This window comes from Humulus lupulus, chromosome 6, assembly GCF_963169125.1.
Source record: "Humulus lupulus chromosome 6, drHumLupu1.1, whole genome shotgun sequence".
NCBI classification, from domain to species: domain Eukaryota; kingdom Viridiplantae; phylum Streptophyta; class Magnoliopsida; order Rosales; family Cannabaceae; genus Humulus; species Humulus lupulus.
In genome coordinates this window covers 38,235,622-38,249,403 of record NC_084798.1, presented here as the reverse complement: position 1 = coordinate 38,249,403, position 13,782 = coordinate 38,235,622, and the positions used below count along the sequence as shown (strand labels likewise).

The following is a 13,782-nucleotide window of genomic DNA, read 5'->3' as shown; positions in this document are numbered from 1 at the left end:
ACATGTGGGAGTGACAAAACACATTATTTTGACTGGTGTTTTTCAGCTTATCTATAATTTACATGAATAAAAATATCGACTTTTTAAGTTATGAAAAAAATCCTTAAATAAGAAAGAAATCGGTCAAGCAAGCAGTTAAAAAAATTAAAAGAGGGCAAATAAGAAAGTAACGACATTGGTTTAGAGTATTATCAGGTTAAATATGTTTAATTAACAAAATAACTATGTTATAACCATATAATTAAAATTAATTAAAGAGTCTCAGTTACACTAATCGGCAAACAAAACATGATAATTGAAATAATTATATTGTAGTTATTTTGAAAAAAATATATTTTAAATACTACTCGTCCAAACAAATCATATGATAACTTTCAAACATACCCTTACTATTTTTTAGTTGTAAAAATAATTTCTAAATACTAAATTAATAAACACCTAAAATATTCCTAGATACATAGAAGATAATTGTATATTTTTTTATTATTACCTATGTATAATTGTGTAGAAAATAATAGATTTTATTTCAATCAAATCAGAATGCCGAAAGAACGACCATAACTGCCGCATTACATGGTATCTTCCTTCATATTTTTTTTTAATATTTAACCTAAAATTGAATCCATTTTCAACACTTAGCAGATGCAAATCATGTGTTACATACACTATTACTCTTATTATTCTATGCTATAATAATATGTACTGTTACTACATTACTGTTATTACTATATATCTATTTTAACTTTTAAATGTACATGGGTCTCTACCATAGGAGCAATGAACCACTTATTATTTCTATTAACAATCAGATGGAAAGTCTGCACGAGCATTGAATCATCTAACTACAGCCTACTTCTCTTTACAGATAAATCTTCAACTTACCAAAGGTAATTAATCAGGCCCTCCATTCCTTTATTTTCCTTGGAAACTCTTTGCTCTGCCATCAACAGACTGAAATTTCTGAAAAAATCTTCCATCACACTATCAAAGAGATCTAACTCTTCGAAGAACTCTTGGAGTTTTTTTCTTTTCCTCCACTGGAATCACATTTTTCATAAGCTGCGAAAGTAAACTATGTTAGCAAAAAAGGACATTCGTATCTGCAAGAAACTCAACAAACAACAAATATGTTTTAATTTTTAAAAACAAAAACCAAAAAAATGTAATTACCAAACACTTTATATTTAATAATAAGAATAATAAATAAAAAAGTGCTTTCAATTTTTGTTTGTTCTTTGAAATTTGCTGGCCAAATATTATTCTTAGGTCTCGTGGCAATGTTTTTGTTTAATTTAACACACAAGAGAAACAGATAGCATGCTTTAAGTTCAACAATTATTTGATTTCATGGGGAAACAAAACATAAGAACTACCACCTCAACTAAGAAACTAGGATTATGCTTAAAAAAATTCCTTTTAACAATGCTAACCCAGAAAAGTATATAGCAAATGAAACCCCTCTAGATAATCTACTATTATAACAAAAATGTTCCTCTTGAAATTATATATTTTAAGATTCAAAGAAATTAAAATGAAAGGTTTTCCACCACGCAGCCATTCCATGTGTAGGTTAATATGATAAAGCTCTTTGCTATAACAAAATAGCTCCTTCAGCTTTGCTATGGAGTAAAAAGGTTTAGGTTTCTAAATGGAGATAATGGATTATGGGCTGCTTCCCTTCTGCGTCATACTCAGTTATTATTAACGGAATACCTAAGAGAAAGATAAAAGTGAATAAAGGTTTGAGGCAGTGACCCATTATCTATACTTTGGTGGGTAATGGGCTTGAGAAATCGATCAATAAAGCCAAACACTATAATGTGATAGGTAACTATGTTATCGGGAGAGAACATATTGAACATTCACATATTCAATTTGCAAATGATGCCCTGTTTTTTAATTAAACCAATATTTCGCACCTTATTGACATCTACTGTATTATCTCCGGACTAAAGGTCAACTTGGGGAAAAATGCGCTTTTAGAAGTGAATGTGGAGTCACTTGATACCCTAACAAAGTCAATGGATGTGAGGTAGGATCTTGGCCTATTAAATATTTGGGGCCTTTCTCAGGGGATATTCCACTTGGATCAAATTCTTGGGATCCTGCTTTAGCCAAGATAAGCAAGAGACTTGATGGATGGAAGAAAGCTTATGTCTTGAGAGGAGGCAAACTAACTTTAATTTCTTCTATTCTGCAAGCATTTCCTACATATTTTCTTTTTGTACCCATATCCATAAAAGAGTGGCAGTGGACTGTGGAGACAGAAAAGAAGATGAGGAACTTCCTCTGAGAAGTCAGCAACGATCTTAGATGTGATCATTTAGTGAGATGGGAACACATTTGCAGCCCAAATGAAGAGGGCGGTCTTGGCATTGGGGATGTTGCAATGAAAAATAAGGCACTTATTATGAAGTGGTTTTGAAAATTTCCTTGGAAACAAATTCCTTCTAACATAAGATCAAAAGACGCAAGTACAGAGGTCAAATGAATGGATGGGAGGAAGCAGGTAGTGGGATTTGAAGAAGTCCATAGAAATAAATTTCCTTCCTTTACCCCAAGTTCCACGATCTAGTTTCATACAAGCTTGGTTCAAGAAACAAAATCAAGTTTTGGGAAGATACATGATTTGGTGAGACAACATTAGCTAATAGATTTTCTCCTATCTATTAGCTTTTTAGTGTTCATAATGCTAACATTGCCTCCTTGAGATGTTGGCAGAACTTCATCAGGGTAGGGGAATTCTCTACCACAAGTTTTGAAGATGATACAAGTATTAGAGACTACCGTCAACACTTAACTAAAAGATTGAAGGATTTGGAAGCTAAACGAGCTTCTCATGCAAATCGTTTTTCCCATCCATAAGAGCACATTTCTCTTATTCTCCTTTAGAAAGTCACAAATCCTATGAAGATCAGGGTTTTGTTCAGTTACTCACCTTGGGCAAGCTGATCACAAACAACGTTCTCCAAAACCAAAGACCTTATCAGTACACTTCTCTTGACTGGTGCATTTTATCCAACTAGAGTTGTGAAACATATCATCTATTACTACGTTGCCTATTTTACTAAAAATTTGGTCCATGTTCTTGAAGGAATTCATGGTAATGTGTGTTTGGCCTCTCCATTGCTGTGACATTCTGACCTTAGGGGAGAAAAAAAGAAACTTTGGAATGTTGCTAGTGCCACAATGGCAACCTGGTGGCTTTGACAACAAAGGAATACCAAGTTTTTAAAATTCAAAAATGGATTGTGTGTGTGGGAAAAAATTAAATTTGGGTGGCTATTTGGATTGTTACAATCTTTGAGATGGGAATGTTTGGTTGTAACTTATTTTAGATGATCCCATACCATTTGCTATGATTGAAGATGATTTCTCCTCATACTATACTTTTCTTTAAAAAAGAATTCAATAAAACCTCACACTAAACACAAAGTTAAAATGCGGCATAGTTTTTGCTTCTGCTTCAAGACAGTAGAAAAAAGAAATAAAAAGTTTTTAACAAAAAAATCAATAAAAAGTTTATTTTAACTACCGTTTAGTACTTTACTTTTAAAAAGATTCTCCAATTACAAAGATACGTTTTAAATTTAATTAAATTTTATATTTAAAATAAGGATAAAATAGAAAATCTCTTATTACTTATATGGAAAATAGAAAATTTAAAGATTTTATAAAGCTTAAAACAACTGCTCTAATTTTTTTCAAAAACACTGAACAAAGAAACTAGTAGAGACTTACTTCTTTAGGAAGATTTTCCAAACAAATAAAACATTTTTGAAAAATCACCCAAACACTCCAAAAAGTAATTCTAAAAGTGCTTTCAAAACCATGCCAAACAAAGCCCTATACATTTTCTGAAAAAGCCCTTACTACACCAACCATGTCAGCATATATAAAGCAAATCAGTCCTTAAAAGGAAAAAGTCAATATAAAAGCTTTTAACATCCCTTTAAAATTTATTTCATTTCAAGGTACTTAAGTTTTAAGCAGCTAAGCTATAAAAGCCTAAACAGTTTTAACCATCATAAATTCAAGTGGTGAAAGATATATACATAAACCTCATTCAAAACAAAAATTTGCAGAAAACCACAACCAAAGATAAGCATTGCATTATTTAGGTGTTCATTGCTTGCAGCACATGCAAACATATACATGCATACGCAGAAGCACAATGATATGAAAAAAATATCAGATCAACTTGTATATATAATAATTTTAGAGGAAACTCATAGTTCATGGTACCAACCTGTCGAAACCTTTCCTGTGTCCGCTCAACCTGCATTCAATTTACACTAACGTCAAACTTATAGAAAAGTTAAACAAACAAAAAATGCAGAATAAGCAACCGCACAAACAAAAAAATATATCACATTACCACAAACCAATTACAGCAAAATCTACCATAATTTTAAATGACAATATTATAAAGAAAAAAAAATAAAAAGAAACTGCAAATGTACCATAATCTACCATTATCTGGCAAATGCATGATTATTTTTTAAAAACAAAACAACGACTATTATTACAGAGTTAATAATACAAAGAGAATGGTAAGCCAAAACACCCACCATAGATTATGCTAATAAGCTAAATCCTAAAAGCACACTACACGGTGATTATCATTACAGGTTTTATCTATATAGATGTAACCAGAAGACTGCGGTCATCTTTTTTATATACATTTTTGTTACTTATTTAGAAAATATAATAAAATAAATAAATAACACAACTCTAAGGAAAACCTAGAAACACAATATTTGTCTCTCATGGAGCTAGTCACAATTCTTCAAACACAGATCTGAGAGAATGATAGATTTTTAACTAGTTTCTCACATGGCACCAGGCACAATTTCTGTCTCCTAAAGAGCTCACTTCAACAAAGTCTCACTAAGACTTATCTATGAAGTTTGATTAATTCTAAAGTGTGGTACAATTAAGAGAACAGATTCTATGTTGCACTACATCAATTTTTCTTTCCACCTTGGGCAACAAAAATGTAAGAATTTTCATTGGGCAAGCAATTGGACAATCATTTCACCCTCAGGTATCACTTTATCTTAGTTCTTTAGAAGTCATAAATATCTTTAGTTTGATTCAAACTAATTTCAAGAAAATTTTAGAAAAAAATTCATTTTCATATTTTACTATAGTAACTTAACAACTAATTTGTGTACAATATAACTAGAAGAAGCAAAGAACCAAGATAGGAAGGATGATAAAAACAAAAGGGAATGACAACTGTAGGCACTAGCCTTCTAGGTACTAAAGGCACAAATTCCAGCTATACCCTCAAACCCCAAGAAAGTCTTAATTCCACAAACAATGAAAGATTCATACCTCTTCTCTCAACAACCGTGCTTTCTCATCCTCCAGTTCTGTTACTAAAGTTTCTAGCTCAACTTGGTATGCCTAAATATAGAAAAACAAATAAAAATACAATGATAAACATAATATACTTAAAATCATACGAACAAGTAAATAAGAAAATTATCACTTGATTGATGACATAATCATAGAAACAAAGGCATGTAAGTTCCAATCCAAGACAATTTAGTCAAGGGAGAAAAAGTCCTCAAGCAACTAAAAATTGAGATGGAAAATGAAGTTATTACACTTTCCATTTTATGATTGATTTGCTTAATATTATTGTTAATTTGTTATTTTCTTAATAAGTTATTTCCTAACTTATTTTGATAGGAATTTAGATGTGAATATGGCTATTAAGCCTTGACTATTGATATTCAATCTCAGAAATACAAGATAAAAGGAAGGTAGAAGGGGAAATTCGAGAATCCCCCAAGCCTCCCAATGAATTCCCACAATTAGAAAAGGCTTATTAGGATTTTTTTCCCCCAAAACTATTACCACTACCAAACCGTGCAGGTAAAAAATTCCCTCTGAACTATTCACGTTACTGAAATATAGGACTTCCGTCCAATTTTGCTAACAGAATGGTGATATGACGACACTGGACTGCTAATGTGGATTGTCACGTGTATAATTTAAAAAATAAATAAGATTTTACCCCCCAAACTTTTACCGTTACCAAATTATGCCCATCGAATTCTAAAATTTAAAATTTAAACAACATTTTGAATATTAAAAAGAAAATATAAAAACATTAAACTAAAAATTCATTTAAATTAAATTAAATCATACAAAATAAAAACTTAAGGTGACATAGACGACACCAAAGCTGAATGTCGCCAGGAACCCACATGAGCCCAGTCTATCGACAATATCGTTACCCAACAAACTTTGAGCTCATTTTGACACATGCCCAACACCCAAGCTAATTTTTTGTCTCTATCAATTTTTTTTTTTAATGGTTTTTTTATGTTATTTTTAATATTCAAAAGATTGTTAAATTTTTAATATTCAAGCTGCACAATTTGGTAATGGTAATAGTTCAGAGGCAAAAATCATGTTTATTCTTTATATTATAAACGAGGCATTGACATAGCAATACCACATTGGCCACCAAACCGCCACATCACCATTACGTTAATGAAATTGGACGGAAGTCCCACATTTCGCAAACGTGAATAATTCAGGAGGAATTTTTAACAAGTTGAAAAATTCAGGGAGCACGATTTGGATTGGTAATAGTTCGGGGGAAAAAAAATCCTAATAAGCCATTACAAAATAATTCCACACCACTACCATTCCCTCCTCTATTTATTCACACTAAACAAACTAGAACATTCCTAACAAATTCTAGAATCATCTTAATCCTCATTCTGTTTGCCACGTGTACTCTACAATACAACCAACTGTGATGGTAAATATATCCCATATCCTAACATTACTCCCCTCCCCAAAGTCACATTGTCCTCAAGGTGACGAAAGTGGTCAGCAGAAGATTCTCAGGTGTAAGAGATTGTAGTTACTGAACAGTCATTGTTGCCCGATGACAGATGGCGAGGAATGATGCATTTGGTGACAAATCAAAATTCACCACCATAGAAGGGTAAATACCATTTTGGACTCTGTGTTTTACAAAAGTTAACGATCGGCCACTGTGTTTTGTTAAATGACAATTTGAACCATATGTTTTGCAAAATGGAACAAAAGAATACCTTATACCTATTCTGGTAAAAAAAAATTCAACTATAAGATCAATTCTCAGGTCGTTAGTGATGCGATGGGTTCAGAGAAACAAAGAAAGTGGTTGATGAGCTAAGAATGAAAGAATATAATTAAATTTTTTTTACCAAAAATGGGTATAAGGTAATATTTTATTCCATTTTGTAAATTGTCATTTAACAGAACAAAGAGTCCGATCGGTAGCTTTTGCAAAATACAGGGTCCAAAATGGTATTTACCAACCATAGAAATAGAAGAAGGGAGAAGGGACTGCTATGTATGCACGGGTGAGTCCCATGACTCCTTGTAATTGTCATGGGCCTTAGTAAAGAATCACACTTACAGCCCATATAATCCAAAATTATAAGCCCAATAACCCAATGAGCATATGCCAAAATTGGAAGCCCAATAGTAAAACAATTAGCAGATTTTGTCGTATCCAAAGACCAACCACGTGCAGCATCCCTCCCTGACCAGTCACAACAATCCACAGCTTGACCTAATTTGTTCTCATCGTGCCACTGCTCATCGCTAATCTCTTGAATCCACCGCCCTCTGTCAAAAACCCAGCTTTGTAAATGTGCCATCTACTGTAGCACAATACCCAATTGCATGATCCGGACTCCACTACCTCCTTGCCTTGCAACCATCGCCGTGACCACTGAAACCAAGATCAGATCCAACGTGTGCATCACCTCTTGCTGCCATTGTTGCACTTGGAGCGAGTGAGTGGAAAAGAAGAGGCGCAAGAAGTTGTATAAAGCAAGATCAGGTTTGTGGATAGAATTTCCTCACCCTGGACTCAAAATAGATGACACACGGGCTTGTAAGTTCTGTCCTAAATATTGGGCCTGATGCCTACTTGGCCCATGATGTTGGGCTTCGTACCAACAAAGGGAAAATGTGATTGGGTTGTTTCTTGAGCAAGAGCAGAGCATCTGATGTTCCCAACCCTTCGAGCACGCCAACTCCACTTGGACGGAAACAACAGGGCCCCCGTGCTCTCGGACATCGACCAGCAACACTGCTCTTCTGGCAACAAGTTGCAAGTGCCCACACCGTGGATCAAGTCTAAGGAACGCTGCATCCCAAACTGACCCCTCTAACTGAGAACTTCAAACCAACTCAAAGAAGGCAATCAGAAGGACCCAACATCACTTGTGGTATCCAATGGATCAAACAATTTCTTCTCTAGCTCCAGTGTAAGTTGATTCTACTTCGATGGTGCATCTCGAGGATGCAAATCATGGTCCTTGGTTGGATAATAGATCGAACGTCCATCGCGATGGGGATGGTGACCCGTGCACTCATCTCGACGATCCACAAGTCCAGAAGCATCAATGGCTACTTCCTTGACTGTGTCGGATGACCCAAATGGTTTCACGTGTCCCGCAAACACCGTACTGATAGTTGAATTCATCGTTGCCCCAACATGTACAATTCCTTTAGCGTGGTTGTAGTCGTCATTTAATTACCAGTGGCCGTCACTCGATCAACTCCTTCCTTTAGCGCCATTGGTTACTACAACGATTTGAGTCCCTTGCATTGAAGCAACTGAGTTAATTGACCAATAATGAAATCGAGCTTCTTATCGAGTCTCTGAACATTCGATTTGATCATGGCGATTTCCTTGGGAAACTGTTGAAACTCAGATCTGACTTCTGAGATCTCTCGACTAAAATCGATCATCCAATTCAACTAGCACATCACTTTTCTTTGGGCCCATTGAGGATCGAAGTCTCTGATACCACTTTGATAGGAATTTAGATGTGAATATGGCTATCAAGCCTTGGCTATTGATATTCAATCTCAGAAATACAAGATAAAGGAAGGTAGTGGGGGAAATTCGAGGATCCCCTAAGCCTCCCAATGAATTCCAAAGAATTCCCACAATTACAAAATAATTTCACACCACTACTATTCTCTCCTTCTCTATTTATTCACACTCAACAAACTAGAACATTCCTAACAAATTCTAGAACCATCTTAATCCTCATTCTTTTTGCCACTTGTACTCTACAATACAGCCAGTTGTGATGGCAAATAAATCCCACATCCCATATCCTAACATTTCTTCTTTGTTTCCCTCTAAACTATAAAAATGTAGAGTTAAGTGTTGTGAACAGTTTTCAATAAAAGTTATGCCCCAACTTTGGGCATACATCTTTGTTCTCAAGAATTGGCATCGAAGCTCAATAGTATGGCGAATGAGACAAAAGCACAAGAGCAAAAGCATGGCCATATGGTTATATAATGTAAGAACTTAAAGAAGCCATTCTCTGGTTTCATCAAATATTGGCAGTATTTTTGTAACTTTATGCAATTTTTGCTCTCTGTTTTTTGTTTGTCGCTACTGTTTTAAAGTGGGAGTTTTAATTCACTTATTTCTTGTTTCTTGTATTAGATCTCTATTGTTAATACAAGTCTGACGTTTTTTTTAAAGATAAAAATAAAACACATCAGTTAGGATATTAGACTTTTGTAGGAAAGGTTTATGATGATTTAAATTATCAGTGTTTCACTTTATTAATGCTACCAGCCACCTAAACACTTTACCCTTTAATGAGACAAAAGATTTACAAATAAAAGAACAAGATGTAAAGTGGATAGGGACTTCCGTGATGTTAAAATTCTTGAATATGGATTTGCATAAGAATAATTCAACACACCAACTAACCACTATACCCCTCCTATTAGTGACCAAAATGCAGCAACTAAAAGAATCTAACACCACAATCAGCTCTGTAACTGTAAAAGCTCCCTCTCATTTAGATTTATAAACAGCTTGAGATTCCAAGAAACCTCACAAAGTCTTGGCATTCTTATTTCTTAGCATGGATCCTATAGAATCATTACGAGAACCAGCAACTTTGTGCAGTAAAGGACATTCGTTCCTCACAGTTAATTTTCCAATCATACATCCTCCCAATTTTGGAGTGTATCACCCTTCCCTAGTTTAAAAGTAACATGAGAAAATCATTGTATTCTGATGAAATGAACTTTTATAAGTAACTATCCCACTCATTTATAGATATGTCATACGATCTCTTGAGAGCTTTATCCCAAAGTGATTCTATTTCCATAGAAAATAGTCATGGCCATTTCATAAGTAAAGCCTTGTTGCGACCTAGAATACTGCCTATACCCGACACCCTTTGAACTCTTTAGGTAAACAACATAAGCTCCCATAGCACCAAATGATCTCCATCACCATCACTTCCTCCACATAAAAATTTCTTCATTCTTCATTCCATTTTCACTGCTCCCTTCTTTGGAATAAAAAAAAAAAGGTTGCACATTTATAAAACCAATGTCTCATCCAATACCTCCTTTAATCTCATAGATAGCACCTTAGATGTGACTTTGTATAGACTAGTAACAAGACCAATCGGCCTATAATCCTTTGCTCTATTAAAGTTACAATTCTTTGGGATCAGATACCATCCCTTATAAATTCATTTACCACTCTTACCAAATCCTCATTTAAAACTTCACAATTATCTTGAAACACTGTCATTATGAAATTATATGGGCCAAGTGATTTGGCTCTACCACTGTCAGACAGAAACAGCTCTTTTGATTTCCTGTTCCTCAAAAGGTCTTTCTAACCATTTTACTAAAAATCATGGTATACACCTCCAAGTCAGACCCTCAATACCAAAAACCTGAGGCTCAAATGATTGATACAACCTTTTAATATCTTTACTGCATTTCAATGTCTTTCTCTTTATCAAGGACTGCCTCATCTTCCTTCTCGATCTTATATCTAACTATGAAACAATTTGGATGCGAACAATTTGGAATTCACATACCCTTCTATTACCCATGTGAACTTAGTGCTTGTTCTTCTTCAAGTAACACCGCTGCCATTGTAATTTCAGCTGCTTCCTTTTCTCGAAGAGTTGCTGGTTCCAACTTCCACTAGTTCCTCAACATCAACTTTTTAATTATTCTTTCAATCTGACGTTTCTTTAACCTTTACACTTAAAACTCCATTGTTTTACCTTGCTTTTTACATTTTCCAGCTTATTCATAAATTTGATTCCTCCCACCCGAACGGAATGGCTTCCTTCCATTATTTGGCGCACTTTTCCCAAAACCCCTTCGACTTTAGCAAATTATTGTCAAACACAAAGGGTGTTGGCCCCCAATTCGGGGGACAAGAAAAATTGGGCAATGATCTTGCTTCCCATTATTTATGTACAAAAACCTGTCCAGACAAACAACAAATGGACTCTTCCCTCAAATTAGACCAGCTAAAATGCTCGTTAGTTAGAGGAGGGTGTCGTAGACTTAATTCATCCACAAGGCTATCAAAAATCTTCATACTCCTTGTATTGGTAATCTTGTTATGTTTCTCACACACTTTCCTCATTACATTGAAATCACCTCCCACACACCACCTATCCCCACAAACAGTGTTAAGTCCTACTTATCATAAAAAGGATCTCTTCCTTCATACCTCTACACAACCCGTAGACAACTAAAAACCACCAATCTAATACATTCCCTTCCTTAATAAGAATAAAAATATTATTCACCCACCAAAGAATCAATGACATTAATTTGCCTAGAATCCCTCATCAGAATCATTCCTCCAACTCCCCCTACTGACGATTACAGGATCCATTTTTTGAACTAGGATCTCCACACTTCCTACAAACCTCTTATCCACCCATTCTCTTTTAGTCTCTTGTAACACAACAATATCCGAATTCTTCTTGCATGTAATTTCTTTTAAGGCTCTTCTTTTTGATGAAGAACTACTTCCCCTTATATTCCAGAAAAGTATCTTCATCATCTCCATATTAATCTCCATCTTTTCTTCCACCACGCCCAATTCCTTCTGACTCACTTCTGGGTGTTTTCTTCTGTTTGTATCAAATTATGCTCATCTATTCCACCCAATTCTCCCCCATTAACTTCTGGAAATTTTCTATAAATTCTTCTAGTAGTACATCTTCCTCATGCTCCGAACAGAAAGAAGCTTCAAATTCAAATTCAAGATTGACATCTATTTCCCAACTTGAGGGATTAGTTTATCATGTAATGAAGGAGAATTAGTGATAGATTTGCTGTCAATCTGTTCTCCTGCAAATTATGTATTGCCTATTTTCTCCGAACAGAATCTTATTTTTTTCAAAAAAAAAAATCTAATACAATCTTATTTGATATTTTGAAAAAATAATAATAATAAACTATAAAGAATTAAGAAAACTAATATAAAACATAGAAATGAAAACACAATTGCTATTCTATTCTGATCAAGATCTGTCCTAGCCTACCAAATTTGATGTTTTTCACACTTCTATTCAGTTTTTTCAAATGTTATAACACATCATTTCATTTCTCCAGCTAATCTAACCTCATTTGAGGCTATGGGACGAAGCCTCCTACTTATACTAGGATCGCTGACAACACCCTCGTGGCTTGGCTGCAAGTAGACCAGGCATTAAGGGATAGAGACTCGGTGATTCGCCTGCTCAAAGAGAACTTGAATCAAGAAGTTTACGGAAAGTGTCAAATTTATTTTAGAAAATCAATCCGAACTATCCTTTTCAGCCACTATATCATACACACAAAAGGAAAAAGAAAAGAAAAATGTCCTCTAACAAATGACCAGAGCTTAGCAATTCGATTATCTACTTATCTCCATACAATTACTTAGCCTAAGCTGATATCGGATGTCCCCGAAGGAACATTCTTTTCACACTTTTTTCTGATTTTCATTTCCAGAGCAGCCAAACAGAATTCACCCAAGAAAATGGGGGAAAAAATAATAAAAGAAACTGGAAACCAAACCTGCTTGCGCTCCCTTGACCTGGCAGCAGATTCTCTGTTCTTAATCATCCTTCTCTGCTTCTGCGCAGTGGCCTTATCCACAGGTGGATCAACAGCTTGCCGCTTCCCTCTGCCCGAAGTACCACTCCCATTTCCACAAACGACGACCGGATTTTCCACAGCCTGCAACTGCAACGGCATATGGAACTGACCGTATCCTAACTGAGCCCTAATGTCTTCATCTCGAACAGCTTCACTATGCGTCAAGTAATCCTCCAAGGTCATCGCGCTGCCTATCTCGCCGGAATCCGTTTTCCAATCGCTCCCGCTGGCCACGGCTCCGCTCCAAGATTCGCCTACGCCGGCGACCGGGAACGAAGCCAGTGGGTGAGAATTCTGCTGCTGCTGTTGTTGCGGTTGTTCAGGGAAGATGTTGGGGATATTCTTGAGCAAATCATCCATGGAAGCAATGTTTCTAGAATCTTCTTCGCTCATGATTGTGTTAGGAGAACATATAGAAGACTGCCGTGGCAGTTCCGAATTTGTCGCTGACGCAGATGCTATCACCACGTTAGACAACGCCATATCCGACTTTCTAGGGCTCCGTTATACTTTCGGTTGCTTCGATTTTCAGAAAAAAAAAATGAAAAAAAAAATCTAATTTCATAGTTTAGGCTATTTTTTAAATTGTACCATTCTTTCTCCAAAAAAAACTAATAATAATTACGTTGCCTGTTTAGTAAATAGGGGAAATTGTTTTTGGAAGGAGTAAATTGGGAATATTACTAACCATATAAATCAATTGTTTTTGGAAGGAGTAAATTGGGAGTATTACTAAGCATATAAATCATATGATTTGGTGAATAAATATAAGCTTTTAATTTTTAGGCTTTAACGGTGCAATTTCAATGA

General features: G+C 35.1%; 1 protein-coding gene across 2 annotated transcripts; it reads right to left on the bottom strand.

The window, feature by feature from the left end:
* Positions 1-497: 497 nt before the first annotated feature.
* On the bottom strand, positions 498-13,574 carry LOC133782082 (G-box-binding factor 4-like). 2 transcript variants are annotated; one of them, XM_062221261.1, is made up of 4 exons: positions 12,892-13,566; positions 5,341-5,412; positions 4,250-4,279; positions 498-1,059 (listed from the first exon to the last, which is right to left on the bottom strand). In XM_062221261.1, the coding sequence occupies exons 1-4, from the start codon at positions 13,453-13,455 to the stop codon at positions 985-987; spliced, it is 741 nt and encodes a 246-aa protein (XP_062077245.1). In that variant the 5' UTR covers positions 13,456-13,566; the 3' UTR covers positions 498-984. The 2 variants fall into 2 exon arrangements, with proteins under 2 accessions (XP_062077245.1, XP_062077246.1); XM_062221262.1 differs by lacking the exon at positions 5,341-5,412 and having other exon boundaries at positions 12,892-13,574.
* Between the last annotated feature and the right edge of the window lie 208 nt (positions 13,575-13,782).